This window comes from Rhinolophus ferrumequinum, chromosome 22 (assembly GCF_004115265.2).
Source record: "Rhinolophus ferrumequinum isolate MPI-CBG mRhiFer1 chromosome 22, mRhiFer1_v1.p, whole genome shotgun sequence".
Classification (NCBI taxonomy): Eukaryota; Metazoa; Chordata; class Mammalia; order Chiroptera; family Rhinolophidae; genus Rhinolophus; species Rhinolophus ferrumequinum.
Genome location: NC_046305.1, coordinates 23,760,023 through 23,783,800, shown reverse-complemented (window position 1 = coordinate 23,783,800; position 23,778 = coordinate 23,760,023). Strand labels below are relative to the sequence as shown.

Genomic DNA, 23,778 nt, shown 5'->3' with positions numbered 1-23,778 from the left:
GTCATTAGGTACATAAATGTTTACAATTATTATATCTTCTTACAGTATTTAAGCCTTATAAAAATATAATGTTCTGTTTTGTCTCTTGTAACATTGTTTGATTTAAAGTCTATTTTGTCCAAATTAGTATAAACATCCCTGCCCTTTTCTGGTTACTATTTGCAAAGAACATCTTTTTCCATTCTTTCACTTTCGACTTCTGTATGTTTTTCGATCTCAAGTGAGTCTCCTGTAGACAGCATATAGTTTTTTTGTGTTTTTATCTATTTCCCTGTCTTTTGATACTAGGGTTTAATCCATTTAAATTTAAAATAATTATGGACAAGGAGAGACTTCTGTCATTGTGCTATGTATTCTACATGCGTTTAATCTTGATCCCCCTTTTCTGACACTACTATTTTCTTTTGTGTTTAGTTGATTTTTGTAATGAAATGTTGAAATTCCTTCCTCAGTTCATTTTGTGTGTATATTCTATAGCAATTTTGTCTGTGGTTCCTATGGGGATTACATTCATCCTACAGTTTTAACATTCCATTTTGAATTTATACCAACTTAATTTCAATAAATTACAAAAACAGATCCTTATCAGGTCCCTCCCCACCACTTTCAGTTGATATTTTGGTTACAATGCACTTATAATTGGAATGCTAGCTTCTACACTATTTTCTTTTAAAGATTAGTCTCTGAAAACTCATAGAAAACAAACAAAAAAATGCATTTACAAGCCATTATTAAAATAATACTAGCTTTTATAATTGCCCATTTGTTTAGTGAGATGTTTATCCATACAACTTTGGGTTACTTCCTAGTATGTTTTAATTTCACCTTTCAGGACTCCCTTGAATGTTTTTTTGAAGGAGAAGTCTAGTGGTAACAATTGTCCTCAGCTTTTACTTTTAGGAAAGTCTTAATATCTCCCTCACTTTTCAAACACAGTTTTCCTGTATAGAGGATTTTTGGTTGACAGTTTTTTTCTTTTATCACTTTGATTCTTTCAGTTTGCTGTCTTCTGGCCTCTGAGTTTCTGATGAGAAATCTGCTGATAATCTTGTTTAGGATCCATTGTACATGCTGATTCACTTCTCTCTCGCAACTTTCAAGATTCTCTTTTTGTCACTGGCTTTAGAAAGTTTGATAATTATGTGTCTTAGTGTGGGTCTTTTTGAGTTCATATTACTTGGAGTTTGTTGAGCTCTTTGAGTATTTATATTCATTTCTTTTATCAAATGTGGAAAGTTTACAGCCAATATTTCTTCAAAGATTCTCTTTCCCCTTTATATCTTCTTCAGGGAGTCCTACCGCGCGCGCACGCGTGTGTATATATATATAAGTATAAATAGATAGATAGATATATAGATAGATGATAGATAGATAGATAGATAGATAGATAGATAGATAGATAGATAGATAGATCTGTTTATTGGTGTCCCACATGTCCTTTAGGCTCTTCATTCACTTCATTCTTTTTTCTCACTGTTCCTCAGACTCAATAATTTCCTTCATCCTATCTTCAGGTTTGCTGACACTTCCTTCTGCCTGCGCAACACTGCCTTTGATTCCTGTAGTCAATTTTTCATTTCAGTTATCGTACTTTTGAACTCCAGAATTTTCTTTTGGCGTCTAAGGTTTCCATCTCATAATTTATATTTCCATCCATTTTTACATTTCCTCTGCTAGTTCTTGAACATCCTTAAGAAAGTTTTTTGTTTTTCAAATTTTTGCAGTCCCAGTGCCATGTGGTAGGAAGCCCCACTTAGGATACAGGAGGACAGTGGAGAGGTCTATTTTGGCCAGCTTCTTCTGTTGCAGGTTTTGGTGTATCCTCATTTCTTCTAGAAACAGTTGATAGTGTCAGGGTACAGGCAGTATCATTTTGGTGCTGTTTTATTTTTGGGGAGCTGGTGGAAGAAAGCTCACTGATTCTACCACACAGGCAAGGCATCAAGTGCAGGGTGAACTACTTCTGCAAACTGTAGTCTGGCAGAGTGTGGCCCTCCTCCATGCTGCTCACAGAAATCAGATGCTGTAGGTCCAGAGTGATGCCCATTTTGTCTTGGCATTCTGCTTTGACATTTTTAATGGTGTCACTGGGCTCAATCTTGGTGTCTTCTCCGTCAGGGTGCTCACAGAGATCTGTGTCTCTGTGTCTGCTACTCAGTTGCCTTATAAAAAAAAAAGAGGACTGTGGAACTAGAAACCACAGTTTCACCACCGAGAGTACCTGTGAAAGGTGTACACACAGTTTCAATGCCTATATTAAAGAGTTTGTCTAATAGAGATGTTCTCAAGATCTGCCCCCAGGTCTTTTTTTCAGGGATAAATTTTTTTAAATTTATTATTTTCTATGAATGAGCCATCCTTTCATGTGTCTTTGTATGCCTTATGATTTTTGTTGTTGTTCTGAACATTTGAATCTAATAATTGGGTAATTCTGCAAATCAGATTCTCACCCTTCCCTAGTTTTTTTTTTGTTGGTGTTGTTGTTTTTGTTGTTGGTATGGTGTCCCTGTGCTGAGTATCTGCCTAACATATAAACTGAAGGTCTTCTCAGGTCTTTTCAGAGCCTTTTGTAGTCACTCTCTAATTATTCTGACATATGCAGTTGTTTTTTAATGTCTCAGTTTTTCATATCTGCCCCCAAAATGATAAAGTGGCAAAGATCACTGGATCCTTAAATCCCCTTCTTTTGGCAAAGAAGGAGCTTGCAAGAGTCATGGGAGGTGCGACAACAATGGTTACCCACTTCTTGGTCTGCTTCTCTGTGATCAGAAGAAGCAATCAATGATAAAAGCGTGGAACTCCGATATTTTGAGGACACAGTCCTTTATGCCCCCCCCCCCGGCTCCTGCTTATAAGCTGCTCTAGGAACACATGCACAGGCTGACTGCTGTAGGAGTCAGAAAGGTTGCTGTCACTATGTTAAGAGCTGAAACTGACCCAAATTAACACAGTTTACCTGTCCAGGTCTTTTCCTGGAAGTTGCAAGCATTCAGCAGACTCCAAGATTCCAAAACAGTTACATCAGGTTGATTTTAGTAGGGAAATTGTTTTCTTGGTGGAGAGACATATTCTTGGTGCTTCCTACCTGCTATAGTCCCATAATCTTCTCTTAATACATTATAATATAGAGTCAGTGTTGTGAGTCTTGGGAGGAAATTTAGCTGGAAGCACCTAAGGTGCCTCATTGTTTAATTTTGGATTATTTTTTAGTTTGATCAAGTGAAACTATCAGGTCAAACATTAGAGACAGACTGCAAGGCACTTTACAGAGGACTGAAAGGTTAATTCATCAACTATTCTCAAAAAAAGTTGTAGCCTTATTGAGAAGGACAATATATACAGGGAGATGTCAAAGGAAAATGGTAAATGAGAATGAGAAGTACCAAAGAAATAGATTTATTCATGATCATTATAAAGACAGTCCAGAGGAGGAGAGAGTACTGTGAATGTAAATCATCAGAGATTTCACTGAGTAGTTTTCCTTCCTACTCCTAGGAAAGTATTCGGAAGAATGTTAATAAGACCTAAAACTTACCTAGGATCCACTATGTTCCACCTGCCAACTCATCTACTACTCAGAACAACCCCAAGAGCTATATACTATTATCCCCTTTTCATAAATGAGGAAACTGAGAAAGAAACATAAGGAATTTGCCCAAATCAATCAATGAGTCAGTTGTGAAGCTGGGACTTGAATCCAGTCAGGCAAACTCTAAGGCCTGATGTCTCTACTCAGTCGTGTGCTGACTGAGCAGAATGGCAGGAACGAGGGCAGAAATGTGAATGTGTGATGTGACTGCAAGAGATAGCAAAGAGGCCATCCTGACAAGCTTGACTGATTTATGTAGACATTTTGCCCTTGGCCAATGCATGTACAACAGCAGATACTCTTCATTTCATTAAATTGCAGGTTTGGTTAACATATTCAATACACATTATTTAAAAAACCTTTCCTTTGGCGCAGCCGGTTAGCTCAGTTGGTTAGAGCGTGTGCGCTTAACAACAAGGTTGCCGGTTCGATTCTCACATGGGCCACTGTGAGCTGCGCCCTCCACAACTAAATTGAAACAACTACTTGACTTGGAGCTGATGGGTCCTGGAAAAACACACTTAAATAAATAAAAGGTTTTTTTAAAAAAAAACTGTTTAAAATAAAAGAAAAGAAACTTCTCCCTTAAACTACTGTAGTGGAGAAAAAGAAGTATATAAAAATTTTCTTCATTATTATGAGTTTCTTGTGAACTGATAAAGAAAATAGTAATCTTTTCTTTTCTCATTTAGTTATTACTTAATTGGGACCAAAATATATATATTGTGAACTTTCTGGAGATACTGTGGATTGGAGTGATAGTCCCACACAGTGTGAAAGTAAGTACATTCTCTCGTCAGAATTTAGAGCAGCAGTTCTCAACCTTTTATGCCTAGAAACCCCTTTATGCTATTAAATTAACAAAGACTCCATAGAGCTCTTCTACATGTGTGTTAGGTTCATTGACATTCATTATACTGGAATTAACACAGAGAAGTTGTTTAAATAAGTATCAATTCATTTTTAAGAACAGTAAGCTCAATACATGTTAAAAACTGGAAAATTTTTAATGAACAATCAAAAATATGTAAAACAAATATGGGAATAGTGGCACTGTTGCATATCTTTCAACTGTCTTCAACATGTGACTCAAAGGAAGACCTCTGGATTCAGTTTTTTGCATTATCAAACAATTTGTAGACATTGGAAATTTCACTGTATACTCTTAAGGATGAAAGTGAAAAAAGACAATCTTGATAAAACTGTGAACCATCGATTTAGTAATGGATATATTTATAAATTATGAAGCACTTGTCAACCAGCACTGACTTGTATTTTTAATCATAAGCAATTTTCTCATTAAATTGTCAGAATCTCTTATGGTGAGAACCAAACTTAGTATGGCCTTGCAGATAAATATAGGTAATTCATATAGGTATTTTATATAAACTATTTCAGAAAATGAGTTTTATTCTAAAAGTTCATTTCTCTATTAATGGTTTCAATTGGGATAATACATTTTCTCATAGAAACTTTCTTCTAAATAGATATTGGATTCACAACTAGATTGTAGAAATTTACATTAATGAATGTATTGAAGGCAGTTCACAAAACATTACTAACGCTGTCTTAACCTTTCACTTTTTCCTTTGCCTGTCATGTCCTCTCTCTCTCTCTCTCTCTCTCTCTCTCTCTCTCTCTCTCTCTCTCTCTCTCAGAGGTTTTATGTCAACCACCTGGAAAAATATCCAATAGAAAATATACCAATAATCACAAGGACACATTTGAATATAATGAAGTAGTGACTTATAGTTGTAATCCTTCAAATGGACCAGATGAATATTCACTTGTTGGAGAGAGCAAGCTGATTTGTTCTGGACATAACACATGGAGTAGTGACCCTACTGAATGTAAAGGTAATAATATTTCCATGTATTTCCTTCTCATTGTAAATAGTATGGAAACACTTGGTAAATACTTTTACCAACAAATAAATAAAACAGCCGTATGTGCTTTTTCCTCCTGTTAAATTTGTTTCTAAATTAACATAGGTCAAGTATAATAAATAAATAAAAAAAATAGTTCTAGTTGTAGAGATCCCCACCCCTCACCTCACATGTTGCTGACATTCTCTGATATATGAGGTCTGACAATTAAGTTCACGAACTTGTTGCACCAATGTTGCTAAACTTTTTTGATATCAGAGGGATTATTCATTATGAGTTTTCAGCAACCAGACAGTTAACCAAGTTTACTATTTGGAAGTGCTGAAAAAGTTGTGTGAAGAAGTTAGACGACCTGAAATTGTCGCCAACATTATCATGACAATGCAACAGCTTACACGGCACTGTCTATGAGGGAGTTTTCAGCCAGTAAACAAATAACTGTATTGGAACACCCTCCCTTCTCACCTGATCTGGCCCCCACTGACTTCTTTTTTTACCCAAAGATAAAGGAAATATTGAAAGGAAGATATTTTAATGACATTCAGGACATCAAGGGTACTATGACGACAACTCTGATGGCCATTCCAGAAAAAGAGTTCCAAAATTGCTTTGAAGGGTGGATTAGGCACTGGCATTGGTGCATAGCTTCCCAAAGGGAGTATTTCAAAGGTGACCTTAGTGATATTCAGCAATAAGGTATGTAGCACTTTTTCTATGATGAGTTCATGAACTTACCTGTCGGACTGTGTATACGCATAAATTTCTGTGTATATGCATGAATTTCTTTTCTTGTATGTGCAATTTTTTTTCTTGTATATGCAAGATTTCTTTTACTTAGAAGTATCAAAAAATACATACTGGCTTTAAAAATAAGAAAGTTTTGTCTTGTAATACAAGAAATATGAGTGTTGTGGTCAGAGAAAATGATAGATTAAATTGTAAAAGACTAATCCTCTCACAAATAATATTGATACACTCTGGAGAAAACATACAGGCATGCCTTGTTTAATTGTACTTTACTGCACTTCACAGATGTTGCATTTTTTACAAATTGAAGGCAAGACTCTCACCAGCAAAACCATTACAACTCACTTTATTTTGATACTCACTTTATTACTGTTGTCTGGAACAAAACTTCAATAACCCCAAGATATGCCTGTACTTAAATAACAATGTTTAAGGCATTAGAGCATGACCAAGTGTAGGGAGATATTGTAGGGTATTTGACTCTTGAATGAAATGAAACACTGAATAACAGCAAAATACTTCCTCTTTTCAAGTGCAAGTAGAATGATCTTTAATAACATATTCTAGACAATAATTTTTTAATTCCAAAAATTAAAATTATTTCCTGTACATTATCCGATTATAATGGAATGAATGTAGAAACCCAAAGAAAGATGTATGTAAAATCCCCAATTATTTAAAAATTATGCAAGATACTTCTCGCTAACCCATGAATCAAAGAAAAAGTCACAAGAAAAATTAGAAAATGTTCTGACATGAATAAGAATGAAAACACAGCATATCAGAATTTCTGGAATACAGCCAAAGCATTGCTTAGAAGGATATTTATAGCATGAGATACAGTAGAAAAAGAGAAACACTCAGATCAATAATCTAAGATTCCACCTTAAGAACCTAAAAAACAGGGACATCAGAAACATGGCAGCATGAGGGTTGCTCCTTGATATCTCCCCTTGCAATTACAGTAAATTGAACACTATAATGCAACAAAGAATTCCCTGTGCAATATACCAACACATCTGAGAGATCCGCACATTGAAACATCTGAAGGTGGGAAAATCAGGGTGAACAGGGGAGGAGGGAATGGAAGAAGTGCAGAGATGGGGCCTCAGGACACAGCCCAGAGCTTTACTGTGGTCCTGGGAGAGGGGAGGATTGAGGCTACATGTGCACTCCTTGCAGCCCCAGCAATTTTGCCTGAGACATCAGCATATAATACAGCTGGACCCAACGATCAGGGCAGAGTCCTCAGGGCAAAGACCAAATACAGAAGTGCAACAACTGCTGTCTTCCAGCCATCACTGACAGGCAGGAAACAAAGCCAAGGAGCCTGCCTGCCTGCCTCCCAGCAACGTCCCAGTGTTAGCAATGGGTCCAGAAAAAAATCGTAGCAGTGTTAGAGTAAAGAGCAGAGTATCTACAGCACTGAGAACTGGAGAGAGAGTTCCTGAGTGGCAGACTCACAGTACAGCTAATTCCAGTGAAAAAGAAGGAGCTACAGGGGTGAGGTAGCTGTGATCTGCCGTCACAATTACTTGGAAGAGAACAAAGTCACAAATATTCCAGTTGCTTCTCCCCCACCCTTCAAGGCTGATTTCAGTGGGGGCACCCAAGTCTGCTGAGGTGCATAGCTCTGAATCTGGCTGCAGGGCCAGCACTGAGATTTCAGTGGCTCAGAACCCCATCACTCACCACATCCTCCCATGGGGGTGGTCCTGAGACCAAGGTGACTTGGTCACAGAGGAGAAGCCCACCTCCCCAGGAAATTGCCCATTGTGTGAGAAGGTAGAACAATAGAAATTTGCAATAGAAAATAAAACACCTCAGTGCAACAGAAAATAAAATGCTCCAGTGCTACCTACTGGAGAACAAAAGAAAGACCTCTTCATATCAACTTGCTATATAATTCACTCTCATAGATGCCCAGGAGAAATACTCCATTAATTGCCATTAATAACCAAGGTAACAAGACAGTTCAGAAAGAAAATGAAAAATATCCAGAAAATAAACTTAAAGACATGGAAATAATGTGACTTAAATGACAGAGAATTCAAGATTGCAGTTCTGAAAAAACTCAACAAGGTGCAGGAAAACTCAGATAGGCAGTTTAATGAACTCAGAAATAAAATCAATGAACAAAATGAATATTTTATCGAAGAGATTGAAATTTTTAAAGAACCACGTAGAAATTCTGGAGCTAAAGAACTCCATAAAAGAGATGAAAAATTAAATAGCCAACTTAACAAATAAAGCTCACTATATGGAGGAAAGAATTAGTGATGTTGAAGATGGAAATCTGGAAATGATGCAGGTGGAAGAAGAGAGAGACTTGAGAGTTAGAAGAAATTAAAGAACTCTACTAGAACTATTTGACTCCATCAGAAAGAGCAATACAGGAATGATGGGTATACCAGAAAGAGAAGAGAGGGAGAAGGGCACAAGTCAACAAGAACTTCCCAAACCTATGTGAAGAACTGGATCCTCGAATCCAAGAAGCAAATAGAACACCTAATTACCTCAATCCTAACATGCCTTCTCCAAGGCACATTATATTGAAGGTGTTAGAAATTAATGACAAAGAAAGAATTCTCAAGGCAGCCAGGGAAAAGAAGTCCGTAACCTACAAGGGAAAACCATTAGATTTCCATCAGACTTTTAAGCAGAAATTCTATAAGCCAGGAGGGAGTGGAATCACATATTCAAAATATTGAAAGAGAGAAATTACCAGCCAAGAATAGTTATCCAACAAAGTTATCCTTTAAATATGAAGGAGGAATAAAGAAAGACCTGTCCAGATATATAGAAGCTGAGGGAATTTTGCATCACAAGACCTGCATTACAGGAAATACTAAAGGAGGCTATTTGACTGGAAACAAAAGGACAAAAGGATACAAAACTATGAGCAAGATTACTAACAAACAGACAGAAGCAGGAATTGGAAACCCCTAAATAGAATAGGGCACTATACTCTGAAACATAACATAAAGGGTAAAGAAGATGAAAACATCTGTGAAAAAAAAAAAAAAGAAGAGGGCAATTTGGTACTGAGACTCAGAAACGAACTCACAGCATAAATAGGGATAATTTTTAACAGCAAAAACTTAAAAGGGGAGGGAGTAAAAATTTGAATTTGCAGAGGGGGATGGAGATAAGATGCATGCTGAAGAAAAAAGACTACTGTGTATTTGAAACTGTCTTTTACATAAATTTAATGGTAACCACTCAAAAAGAATCCAGAACTGACACACATAATATAAAAAGGAGGAAAAGAGGGAAAAATCATAGAATACCACCAAACTAAAATAACAGACAGAAACACAAAGGCAAAGAAACAATGGAGACATCAACCTACCAGAAAAAAAAAAGATAAAATGGCTATAGGATATCCACATATATCAATAATCACCCTAAATGTAAATAGACTGAACTCACCAATAAAAAGGCACAGAGTAGGAGATTGGATCAAAAAACGAAACCCAACCATATGCTGTCTCAAAGAGACACATCTCAGCTATAAGGAGAAATATAGACTCAAATTAAAAGGGTGAAAAATGATACTCCAAGCAAATGGCAACCACAGAATATCAGGTGTAGCTATACTTATATCTTATGAAACGGACTTCAGGATAAAAAAGGTAACAAGAGACAAAGATTGACATTTCATAATGATAAAGGGGACAATACAACAAGAAGACACACATTACACTTAGTAGTAGTATATATACTCTCAGTCACGGAGCACTAAAATATATAAAGCGGCTACTAACAGAACTAAAGGAAGAAACTGACAAAAACGCACTTATGGTAGGGAACCTAAATACCCAATTGACAGATATAGATAGATCATCCAAACAGGGAATCAATAAGGAAATATCAGCCTTAAATGAAACATTTGACCGAATAAACATAATCAATATTTACAGAGCATTTCATTCTAGAACAACAGACTATACATTTTTTTCGAGTGCACATGAAACATTCTCAAGGATAAACCATATGTTGGGACACAAAACTAGCCTCAGCAAATTTAAGAAGATTGAAATCATGCAAAGCATGTTCTTCAGCCACAGTGCTTTGAAATTGGAGATCAACTGCAAAAAGAAAATGGGAAAAACTACAAATATGTGGAGATTAAACAACATGCTATTAAAGAACGACTGGGTCAAAGAAAAAATAAAAGGAGAGAGCAAAAGATACAAAGAAACAAATGAGAATGAAAATGCATCGTATCAAACTTACTGGGATGCAGCAAAAGCAGTATTAAGAGGGAAATTTATATCATTACAGGCCTATCTCAAGAAACAAGAAATCCCAAATAAACAACATAACATTACATCTCTTTTTAAAATATTTTTATTAAAATATAGTTAACATACAATATTATGTGAGTTTTGGGTGTACAAAATAATTATTCAACATTTATATACCAAAAGAAGTGATCACCATAAGTCCAACAATCATCTGACACCATACTATACTATCACAATATTGTTGACTGTATTCCCTATGCTGTACGTTAAATCCCCATGATTTACTTGTTTTATACCTGGAAATTTGAACCTCTTATTCTCCTTTAACTTTCCCACCCTTTTTAAATTTTTCAATTAAAGTTGACATTCAATATTATTTTATATTAATTTCAGATGTACAGCATAGTGTTTAGACATTTATATAACTTAAGAAGTGATCCCCTGGAATAGTCTAGTACCCACCTGGCACTAAATTGTGGCATAAATTTAGTGGCATAAATTGTCACTACCATGTTATTGACTATATTCCCTATGCTTTACTTTACATCCCCATGACTATTTTGTAACTGCCAATTTGTACATCTTAATGTCTTCATCTCTTTCACCCTGTCCATCAAACCCCTCCCATCTATCACACCAATAAAACTAGTACCCACCTGACACCATACACAGATATTACTATATTATTGACTATATTTTTATGCTATACCCTAAATCCCTTTGACTACTTTGTAACAACCAATTTGGACTTTTTAATCCCTTCTCCCTTTTAACCCATTCCTAACCTTCCTCCCATCTAGCACCATCAAAATGTTCTCTTTATCTATGAGTTTGTTTCTGTTTTGTTTGTTTGTTTCGTTCTTTAGATTCCATATATAAGCAAAATCATGTTGCACCTGCCTTTCGCTGTCTGACATACTTCACTGAGCATAATATTCTCTAGATCCATCCATGCTGCCGCTGATGGTGAGAACCCATACCCTTCCATGTCTGAGCAATATTCCATTATATATATTCCATCTAGTCTTTATCCATTCATCCATCGATGAACACCCAGGCTGCCTCCACATTGTGGCCATTGCAAACAGTGCTGCAATAAACATATGGATGCACATGTCCCCTTCAAGTAACATTTTGGGTTTCTTTGGATAATTATGGAGAACTGGGATCACTGGGTCTTTATCACTTTTTATAGTCTTTATTTTAAAGTCTGTTTTGTCTGGTATAAGTATTGCTACCACAGCCTTTTTATTTTTTGTTTCCATTTTTGTGAAATACCTTTTCTGCCTCCCTTTACTTTCAGTCTGTGTGTGTCTTTTGATCTGAAGTGAGTCTCTTGTAGGCAGCATATGTAAACTTCTTGTTTTCTTACTCATTCAACCACCCTATCTTTTGATTGGAGCATTTAATACATTTACATTTAAAGTCATAGTTGATAGATACAAGATTTGACAATAAAGTTTGCGAACTTGTTGCAACAATGTTGCTAACCTTTTTTTATATCAGAGGGATTATTCATTATGAATTTGTACCAACTGGACAAACAGTTCACCAAGTGTTTATTATTTGGAAGTGCTGAAAAAGCTGTGTGAAAAAGTTAGATGACCTGAACTTTTCGCCAACAATTGATGGCTCTTGCATCATGACAATGCACCATCTCACATGGTACTGTCTGTGAGGGAATTTTAGCCATTTAACAAATAACTGTATTGGAACACCTCCCGTCACCTGATATGGCCCCCAGTGGTTTCTTTCGTTCCCCAAAGATAAAGGAAATATTGAAAGGAAGACATTTTGATGCCATTCAGGACATCAAGGGTAACATGACAGCTCTGATGGCCATTCCAAAAAAAGTGTTCCAAAATTGCTTTGAAAGATGGACTAGGAGCTAGCATTGGTGCATAGCTTCCCAAGAAGAGTACTTTGAAAGTGACCATAGTGATATTCAGCAATGAGGTATGTAGTACTTTTTCTAGGATGAGTTTGCGAACTTGTCAGACCTCATATGTAGTTATTGCCATTTTATTATTTACATTTTTAATCTTTTTTTTTTTTTTTTGATCTTAATGAAGTCCCTCTAACAGTCCTTGCAATAGTGGTTTGGTGGTAAGGAACTCCTTTAGCTTTTTCTTGTCTGAGAAGAGCTTTATCTTTCCTTCAATTCTAAATGATAGCTTTGCTGGGTAGACTAATTTTGGTTGTAGGTCCTTGTATTTCAGCACTTTGAATATTTCCTGCCATTCCCTTCTGGCCCTCAAAATTTCTCTTGAGAAATCAGCTGATAGTCTTATGGAATCTCCCTTGTAGATAACTGTTTTTCTCTTGCTGCTTTTAAGCTGCTCTTCTTCTCTTGCTGCTGCTCTCTTTGTCTTTAACCTTTTGGCATTTTAATTATGATGTGTCTTGGTGTGGGCTTCTTTGAGTTCATCTTGTTCAGACTCTTTGTGCTTTCTTGGCTTGTATATCTATTTCCTTCACCAAGTTAGTGAACTTTTCAGTCATTATTTCTTAAAATAGGTTTTCAATTTCTTGCTCTCTCTCTTCTCCTTATGGTACCCCTATGAAGCGAATGTTGGTATGCTTGATATTGTTCCAGAGGCCCTTTAAACTCTCATCATTGTTTTGGATTCTTTTTTCTTTTTGCTGTTCTGATTGGGTGTTTTCTGCTACCTTATCTTCTAAATCCCTGATTCAATCCTCTGCTTCATTTAATCTACTGTGATTCCCTATAATCTATTCTTCATTTCAGTTATTGTATTCTTTATTTCTTACTGGTTCTTTTTTATGTTCTCTATCTCCATTTTTATATTTCTTATCTCTTTGTTGAAGTTCTCCCAATGATCATAAGGGTAATCGTTGAGTATCCTTATAACCAATGTCTGGAACTCTGCATCTGGGAGATTGCTTGTCCCCATTTTGTTTAATTCTTTTTCTGGAGCTTTGTTTTGTTCTTTCATTTGGTAAGTGTTTCTCTGTCTGCCCGTTTTGGCTACTTCTCTGTGCTTGTTTCTATGCAGGGCTCCCAGGAGGTCCAGGACCAGCTGAAGATGAAGTTCAGCCACAGTTGTTGTCCTGCCTGGGGCCACCTGGCATGAGCCACAAGTGATACAGAGATGGCCGCTGCCCACACTGTGATTGAAAGTGACTCAAGAGGCCAAGCTGCGAACTGAGGCCAGGTATCGCAACTGCCATGCTTAGCCTACTTACCCAGAGGTACAAGACACAGTGAAGTCAGATGCTGCTTGTTTGAGTTTTGTGAACCTTTGAGAAATTTTAGGAAAATCTGCAGTTTGAGCCACTGGAAGCAGCTTGGGTATCCCTGAACACTGGGTGGGCCATAGTCTCAGGGAATCACTATAGCAGGGCAGACAAATGGTGATAGCCAGTTTAATTGAGACTGAGGTATGGCATCTGCCTGTCTCTGCTTGCAGGGAGGGGTAGGACTCAACAAAGAAAGAATGGCTTCCACCAGCGTTTTCCTCCAGGAGAAAGCTACCCCTCCAGCTTTTACCCTGAAGCAAGACCGTTCATTTCCTCCCCATATGTACCTGGTGCCTTTCGAGCTGCTGCCCCAGTTTGGAGCTCAGAGAGAGTGAGTCTGTCAACAAGTAAGTTTGTGCACAGTCCCTTTAAAAGGAATGTTGGGAGTGCAGCTGCCCTCCATCTCACTCACTCACAATCTGTGCTAGTTTTAACTGCCAGAAGTTATGGGGACTTACCTCCCCAGCACTGAAACCCTGGGCTGTGCAGGCGCTAAGTCCCCTCACTCCTTGGGTATGGACGTCTACAGCTGAGATATCCCTCCTGATTTTTAATGGTCACATGCAGGTGTAGGACCAGCCTATTCTGCATCTCTATCTCTTCTACCAGTCTCAAAGTGACTTAGTCTATATGTCCATAGTTGTAGGACTTCAGTTCAGCTGCATTTCAGGCAATTCTCAATAATGGTTTCTCTGTAGTTCAGTTGTAATTGATGTGGTCTGAGAGGAGGTGAGCACAGCATTTACCTACTCTGCCATCTTGACTGGAAATCTTAACATTACATCTTAAAGAACTAGAAAAAGATGAACAAATTATTTCCTTTCATCTGCTGATAAAAGGAAATAATTCAAATTAGAGCAGAATTAAATGAAATAGAGAACAAAAAGACAATAGAAAAAATTCAATACAACAAAGAGCTGATTCTTTGAAAATATTAATAAAATTGACAAACCCTTGGCTAGACTCATTAAGGAAAAAAGAGAAAAGACACAAATGAACAAAATCAGAAATGAAAGAGAAGTTACAATGCATATCACAGAAATACAAAGGATCATCCAAGAATACTATGAAGGACTATATGCCACCAAATTCAATAACCTAGAAGAAATGGACAAGTTCTTAGAAATATATTACCTTCCTAGACTGAATCACAAAGAACTGGAAAATCAAATCAGACCAATGAACAGTAAGGAAATTGAAACAATCATCCAAAACCTCCCAAAAAGCAAAAGTCCAAGAGCAGATGGCTTCACTAGTGAATTCTACCAAACATTCAAGGATGATTTAATACCTGTCATCCTCAAACTCTTCCAAAAAATTGAAGAAAATGCAATACTTCCTAATTCATTTTATGAGGGCAACATTACCCTGATACAAAAACCTAGTAAGCATAACACAAAAAAACTACAGACCAATATCTCTGATGCATACAAACACAAAAGTCCTAAACAAAATACTTGCAAATTGAATACAACATACATTAAAAAGATTATACATCATAATCAAGCAGAGTTCACTCCAGGGGCACAAAGATGGTTCAACATCTGCAAATCAATCTATGTGATACATCACATAAACATACTAAAGGATAAAAATCATATGATCATATCAATAGATGCAGAAAAAGTATTTGACAAGATGCAACATCCATTTATGATTAAAACTCATAATAAAATGGAAACAGAGGAAAAGTACACATAATAAAGGCTACGTGCGATGAACCCTCAGCTAATATCATGCTTAATGGTGTAAAACTGAAAGCTTTTCCTTTAAGATCAGGAACAAGATAGGGATGCCCCCTCTCATCACTGTTATTCAACATAATGTTGGAAGTGCTAGCCAGAGCAATCGGGCAAGAGAAAGAAATAACAGGCATACAAATTGGGAATGAAGAAATCAAATTGTCACTTTTTGCAGATGACAGGATTCCTTATGTAGAATACTCTAAAGACTCCACCAAAACACTTCTAGAAACAATAAATAAATACAATAAAGATGCAAGATACAAAATTAGTGTTCAAAAATCCATTGCATTCCTATATACTAATAATGAAATCTCAGAATAGGAAATGAAAAAAAAATTCCTTTTGCAATTGCAACAAACAGTATAAAATAGCAGGGATAAACTTAACAAAAGTGGTGAAGGACCTATATACTAAAAACTACAAGACATTATTAAAAGAAATTGAAGAAGACACAAATGGAAAGATATTCTCTGTTCATGGATTGGAAGAATCAACAGTGTAGATTTAATGCAATCCTCATCAAAATCCCAATGGCATTTTTGAAAGAAATAGAAAAAAATCATCAGTTTTATATGGAATCACAAAAAAAAACCCAAATAGCCAAAGCAATCCTAAGAAAAAAGAACAAGGGTGGAGGTACACACTCTCTGACTTCAATTTGTTACTACAAAGTGACAATAATCAAAATAACATGGTATTGGCAGAAAAATAGAAACGCAAACAAATGGAATAGAATTGAGAACCCAGAAATAAACCCACATATATATGGGTAGATAATTTTCAACAATGGAGCCAAAAAGGTACAATGGAGAAAAGAAATCCTCTTCAATAAATGGTGCTGGGAATACTGGAAAGCCATGTGCAAAAGAATGAAACCACACTGTTATCTGTCACCATATACCAAAATTAACTCAAACTGGATCAAAGACCTAAATATAAGACCTGAAACAATAAATTACATAGAAGAAAGCATAGGTACTAAATTCAGTAGCTGGACTTTGGGTTCAGAGAGGGTTTTATGAATTTGATCTCAAAAACAAGGGAAGTAAAAGCAAAAATAAGTGAATAGGATTATGTCAAACTAAAAAGCTTCTGCACAGCAAAAGAAACCATCATCAAACCAAAGAGACAACCAACCTAATGGGAGAAGATATTTGCAAACAACACCTCCGCTAAGAAGCTAATATCCAAAATATATAAAGAACTCATGCAGCTCAACAACAACAAAAAAAGATAATCCAATTAAAAATGAGCAGAGGACCTGAACGGACACTTCTCCCAAGAAGACATATAACTGGCCAACAGATATATGAAAAAGTGCTCAAGTTCACTAGCTATTAGGGAAATGCAAATCAAAACCACAATGAGATACCACCTCACACCTTTTAGAATGGCTGTCATCAACAAGCCAAGTAATAACAAGTGTTGGAGAGGCTGTGGAAAATAAGGAACCCTCATATGCTACTGGTTAGAATGTAAATTGGTTCAGCCACTATGGGAAACCGTATGGCCATTCCTCAAAAAATTAGGAATAACCATATGACCCAGCAATTCCTCTTCTGGGTATCTACTCAGAAAATCTGAAAACATTTATCTGTAAAACTATATGTACCCCAATGTTTATTGCAGCTTTGTTCATGGTGGCCAAGACATGGAAACAACAAAGATGTTGTTCGATTGATGATTGGGTAAAAAAGATGTGGTATGCCATAAGAAAAGATGAAATACTGCCACTTGCAACAACATGGATGGATCTCGAGATTATTATGCTAAGCGAAATAATCCAGATGGAAAAAGTTGAGAACCATATGACTCCACTCATATGTGGGATATAAAACAAAGCAACAAATGAACAAGGCAAACACAAAAAACCAAGAACTCATAAACAACTGTTTAGTGGTTCCCAGAGGGTAATGGGGTTGGAGGTGTAGTAGAAGAGGGAAAAGGGGCTCAAGTATATGGTGATGGAAGAAGAACCGACTCTGAGTGGTGAACACACAATGCAATATACTAGCAATAAGTTTGAATCAGTAATCAAAAAACTCTCCAAAAAAAGTTCAGGATGAGATGACTTCACAGGTGAATTCTACCAAACATTTAATGAAGAATCAATACCTATTTTTCTTAAACTATTTCAACACAAAAAGGGGGAAGGAATGCTTCCAAACTAACTCTATGAGGCTAGCATTACCCTAATACCAAAACGAGACCAAAACATACAAAAATAGAAAATTAAAGGACAATGTCCTTGATGGACATAGATGCCAAAATTCTCAACAAAATATTAGAAAACCAGATTAAACAATAAATAAAAAAGAATTATTCATCATAATGAAGTGGGACTTATCCCACTTCATGCAAGGATGGCTCAACTTCTATAAATCAATCAACAGGATACATCACATTAACAAAATAAAAAATAAAAATCATGATTATCTCAATAGATGAAGAAAAAGCAATTTAAAAAATCAACATCTTTTTATGATGAAAACTCTCAAAAAAGCCATTATAGAAGGAACATATCTCAACATAATAAAGGCTATATACAGAGGGTGACAAAAACATGTATACACATTTTACGAAAGGAAAACTATTAAAATTGTAATGCTCAATGTATACTGATAACAAAAGATGAATACAAGTAACATTTGACTTCTTCAATTACAAGAGGTGCTCAAAGTGGTTACCAATACAAATATACCAGTATACCAGATACTTCTGATTATGGCAAACTACTGCTTGAGCAATGTTGACCGAAGTGTCCACTTGTATACCTTGTTTTGGCACCTCTGGTATAATAAATGTATCATACTCAGTTAAAACTGAAAGTTTTTCCTCTAAAATTGGTAAAAAGACAAGAATGCTCCCTATCACTACTTGTTTTCAACGTAATATTGGAAGTCCTAGCAAACAGCAATCAGACAGAAAGAAGAAATAAAAGTCATCCAAATTAGAAAAGAAGTGAAACTCTCACTATTTGCAGATGATATGATACTACATATTTATAAAACCATAAACACTCCAACAAAAAACTATTAGAACTAATAAATGAACTCAGTAAAGTTTCAGAATACAAAATCAATATACAGAAACCTGTTGCTTTTCTATACAACAGTAATGATCAGAAGAAGAAATTAAGAAAACAATCCCATTTACATTTGCATCAAAAAGCATAAAATACATAGGAATAAATTGAACCAAACAGGTGAAAGACCTGTTGTACTCTGAAAACTATAAGACACTGAAGAAAGAAGTGGAAGATGCAAATAAATGGAGAGCTATACCATGATCATGGATTGGACAGATTACTATCATTAAAATGTCCTTCCTGACATCATAGGAATGGCGGCAGCGGGGCGCACTTTCTGAGTTCTCCTCCGGATCTTATTACAAACGGGACCTATAACCCACCAAAGAACTCTTTGCTCATCACACAGAACAGCTAAGAGACTCATGGAAGGATTACTGGAAGGTGCGCTAATTGGGTGAGCAGGGGAAGAAAGGAAGGGAGCGGAGTGAAAACGTGCGGGCCCGCAGCGGGGTCTCAGCCGGCAGTGGCGGTGGCGGCGAAAACCGCGGTGGCACCCGCAGTTCCGGGTACTCACGAGATCCCAGGGCAGAACGGAGAGCACATAGACCAGGAGGTGGGCTCTTTCCCTGCGTCCCACGGCTGATTTCTCCCACCAGGAGGGCGGCTAGTGGGCCCTGGGGCGGACAAAGAACACAGACTCCATACCTGGGCCCCTCCCCCCCGCTCTTCCAATCCTACCCCCGCCCTTCCAGAGACTTAAACTGGACACTGAACTGAGGAGTAGTGTCAGATTACAGAGGAGCCGTAGTAGTGCTCAGGCTCTGGGAAGACTGACAGGCAGCCCTGACCCAGGGAATAGGCTGGGAAGAGTGTGATTTTGGCTGGGCTAGGAGAGAAGAGACTCCTCTACCCCCAGTCCCCACCCTTTCTGGCCTGCCTAGGGCGGGGCAAGTGCAACTGCCGAGACACTCCCAGGGATCAGCAGTAAGCAGCAGACGCAGCTCTGGGCTTTCAGCAGCTCAGAAATCTCCCGCCCTCACCACGCCATACACACACACACACACTGAAGAAGTGCCCTAAGACTCAGGAGTACTGGACATGGGGCTGGTGGTGCTACTCTCAGTGTGCATATGTTCAGGCAAGGGCAGAAACTGCACTGACTTTGTAAAAACTATCATCCAGACCCATCAGGCCCACGCATTTAAATCTACAGTCCCAAAGTCACTCTGGGCACCAGGTGACCGGCTCTGCCTGCGCAATAAGCAGGGGGCTCTTTGGTACAGCAGAGGACAACCTGGACATTACTTGGTGGGCTTAAGCCAAGATTGGCACTGCTTTTTGTTTTGCTTTGTTTTGTTTTGTTTTGCTTTGTCTTTATATCTTAGATATCTTTGCGTATGTTGAGTGGGGGTTATCGGATGTTTTTACATATGAATGTATTTGATTTTTTTCTTTGTTGTTGTTGTTGTTGTTGTTGTTATGCTTGGTGATTTGTTTTGTTCTGAAACTGCCCTACCAGGGCCCAGCTTAAGAGGCACAAGATTCAACATATCCAGAGGCCAACTCCAGACCAAACCAGAGTACTACTGGATTTGACCTAAAAGTCACACACCCAGAGGGAATTCTCTGAAGGCACTAGAGCCCATAGAGGGCAAACCACATTTAAGTGGTTAACCCTCACGCAGCAGAACACCCTGCGGGGGGCAGAGCCAAGTCTCACAACGAGTCAGCCTAAGAGTTAACCCCACCTACTCACAAGCGAAAAGCAATTAAAGTTCTTCTTGAACAGGACAATATACACAACACAAGAGTCACCTTTGGAGCACACGCAGAGGAGAAGAAAGTGGTGCAAGTCAAGTATAAAGGACACATACTACATAAGATAACCTAACAAGAACTAAGAATTCTAGGGAATCTACCTAATACATCAAAGCAAACACAGAGAGTCAGCCAGAATGGGGAAACAAAGATACACGTCCCAAATAAAAGAATAGAAGAAACCTCCACAACTGGAACCAAATGAAGCAGAGGTAACCAACCTTTCAGAGACAGAGTTCAGAACACTGGTAATAAGAATGTTTAAGGAGCTTAAAGAAGACATAAAGAAGGATGTAGAAATCATAACGAACAACCAGTTAGATCTAAAGAACACAATTACCGAAATTAAGAACTCACTTGAAGGAATTAACAGCAGGTTAGATGAAGCAGAGGATCGAATCAGTGACTTAGAAGACAAGGTAGCAGAGATCACCCAAACGGAACAACAGAAAGAAAAAAGAATAAAAAACAATGAGGATGGCTTAAGAGACCTCTGGGATAACATCAAGCGCAACAACATGTGCATCATAGGAATACCAGAAGGTAAAGAGAGGAAGCAAGGGATTGAGAACATATTTGAAGTAATAATGTCTGAAAACTTCCCCAACCTGATGAAGGAAACCAACATACAAGCCCAGGAAGTGCAGAGAGTTCCAACCAGGATAAACCCAAACAGGTCCACACCAAGACACATTATAGTTAAAATGGCAAAGCTGAAAGACAAAGAGAGAATCCTAAAAGCAGCAAGAGAAAGACAGAGGGTTACATAAAAGGGAACGCCCATAAGACTATCAAATGACTTTTCTACAGAAACATTGAAGGCCAGGAGAGAGTGGCAGGAGATACTCAAAGTGATGGAAAACAAAGGCCTACAACCTAGATTGCTTTATCCAGCAAGGCTATCATTTAAAGTTGATGTAGAGATAAAGAGCTTTCCAGAAAAAAATAAGCTAAAGGAATTTATTACCACCAAGCCAGCATTGCAAGAAATACTAAAAGGACTTCTGTAAATAGAAGAAAGATCAAAACAACCTAACCACAAATTTAAAAATGGCAATAACTATGTACCTATCAATAATCACTTTAAATGTAAACGGATTAAATGTTCCAATCAAGAGACATAGGGTGGCTGACTGGATAAGAAAGCAAGACCCTTGTATATGCTGTATACAAGAGACTCACCTCAGAACAAAAGACACACACAGGCTGAAAGTGAAGGGTTGGAGTAAGATATTTCATGCAAATGGAAATGAGAAAAAAGCTGGAGTTGCAATACTTGTATCTGACAAAATAGACTTTAAAATGAAGAACATATTAAAAGATAAAGATGGGCACTATATAATAATAAAAGGATCGATCCGACAAGAGGACATAACCCTAGTAAACATCTATGCACCCAACATAGGAGCACCTAAATATATAAAACAGGTACTGACTGACATAAAGACAGAGATCAACAGTAACACTATCATAGTAGGTGACTTCAACACACCTCTGACAACAAAGGACGACAGGTCTTCCAGACAGAAAACCAATATGGAAACAACAGCCTTAAATGATACATTGGACCACTTGGATTTAATTGACATTTTCAGAACATTTCACCCCAATGCTGCAAAATACACGTTTTTCTCAAGCGCACATGGAATATTTTCCAAGATAGACCATATGTTAGGCCACAAAACAAGTCTTGATAAATTTAAGAAAATTGAAATCATACCAATTGTCTTCTCTGATCACAATGCTATGAAATTAGAAATGAACTACAGGGAAAAAACTGGAAGACACACCAATTCATGGAGGCTGAATAACTTATTACTAAATAATGAATGGGTCAAGCATGAGCTCAAGGAAGAAATCAAAAGATATCTCGAGACAAACGAAAATGAAAACACGACGACCCAAAATCTATGGGATGCCGCGAAAGCAGTCCTAAGAGGGAAATTCATAGCTTTGCAGGCCTACCTAAAGAAACAAGAAACATCACTAACCAACAGTTTATCTTCACACCTAAGGGATCTGGAAAAAGAACAGCAAAATAAGCCCAAAGGGTGCACAAGGAAGGAGATAATAAAGATCAGAGCAGAAATAAATGAAATAGAAACCAGAAAAACAATACAAAAGATCAATGAATCGAAGAGTTGGTTCTTAGAGAAGATAAACAAAATCGACAAACCTTTAGCCGGACTCATTAAAAAAAAGAGAGAGAGGACCCAAATTAATAAAATCAGAAATGAAAGAGGAGAAGTGACAATGGACACAGCAGAAATATAAAAAGTTTTAAGAAATTACTATGAGCAACTATATGCCAACAAATTTGACAATCTGGAAGAAATGGACAATTTTCTAGAGGCGTACAACCTTCCAAGGCTAACTCAAGAAGAAACAGAAAACCTGAATAGTCTGATTACCACCAGGGAAATTGAATCAGTAATCAACAATCTCCCAACAAACAAAAGCCCTGGACCAGATGGCTTTGCAGGTGAATTTTACAAAATGTTCAAAAAAGAATTATTACCTATTCTCCTCAAGCTCTTCCAAAAAATCCAGAAGGAGGGAAGACTCCCAAACACTTTTTACGAAGCCACTATCACCCTGATCCCAAAATCAGACAAAGACACCAAAAATAAGAAAACTACAGGCCAATATCTGTAATGAACATAGATGCAAATTTCCTCAACAGAATATTAGCAAACAGAATTCAGCAATACATTAAAAAGATCATACACCATGATCAAGTGGGATTCATCCCTGGTATGCAAGGGTGGTTCAACATCTGCAAATCAATTAATGTGATACACCACATTAACAAACTGAAAAATAAAAATCACATGATCATATCAATAGATGCAGAAAAAGCATTTGATAAAATCCAACAGCCATTTATGATAAAAACCCTTAAGAAAGTGGGAATAAAGGGATCATATCTCAACATAATAAAGGCCATATATGACAAACCCACAGCTAACATCATACTCAATGGGGAAAAGCTAAAACCATTCCCTCTAAGATCAGGAACAAGGCAAGGTTGCCCACTATCTCCGCTTCTATTCAACATAGTGCTGGAAGTTCTAGCCACAGCAATCAGACAAGAAAAAGAAATAAAAGGCATCCAAATTGGTAAGGAGGAAGTAAAATTATCATTATATGCAGATGATATGATACTATATAGAGAGAACCCTAAAGACTCCACCAAGAAGCTATTAGAGCTGACAGATGAATTTAGTAAAGTAGTAGGATAAAAAATTAATATTCAGAAATCAGTTGCATTTGTATATACCAATAGTAAAACATCAGGAGAAATTTAAAAAAAATCCCATTTACAATTGCTCCAAAGACTATAAATACCTGGGAATAAATTTAACCAAAGAAGTAAAAGATCTGTACTCAGAAAATTATAAGACACTGAAGAAAGGAAAGAAAGAAGATATAAATAGATGGAAACACATAT

The 23,778-nt window shown here is 37.1% G+C and overlaps 1 protein-coding gene across 1 annotated transcript in view; it reads left to right on the top strand.

Moving 5' to 3' along the window:
• The window catches only part of LOC117015037 (membrane cofactor protein-like), a 31,872-nt gene extending 11,796 nt beyond the window's left edge, over positions 1-20,076 (top strand). The window contains 6 exon segments of the mRNA XM_033093428.1: positions 4,282-4,306; positions 4,308-4,368; positions 5,248-5,445; positions 13,490-13,648; positions 13,904-14,080; positions 20,029-20,076. Of these exon segments, the coding sequence (XP_032949319.1) occupies positions 4,282-4,306; positions 4,308-4,368; positions 5,248-5,445; positions 13,490-13,578 (373 nt within the window). The 3' untranslated portion in view covers positions 13,579-13,648; positions 13,904-14,080; positions 20,029-20,076.
• The last annotated feature ends 3,702 nt before the right edge of the window (positions 20,077-23,778 follow it).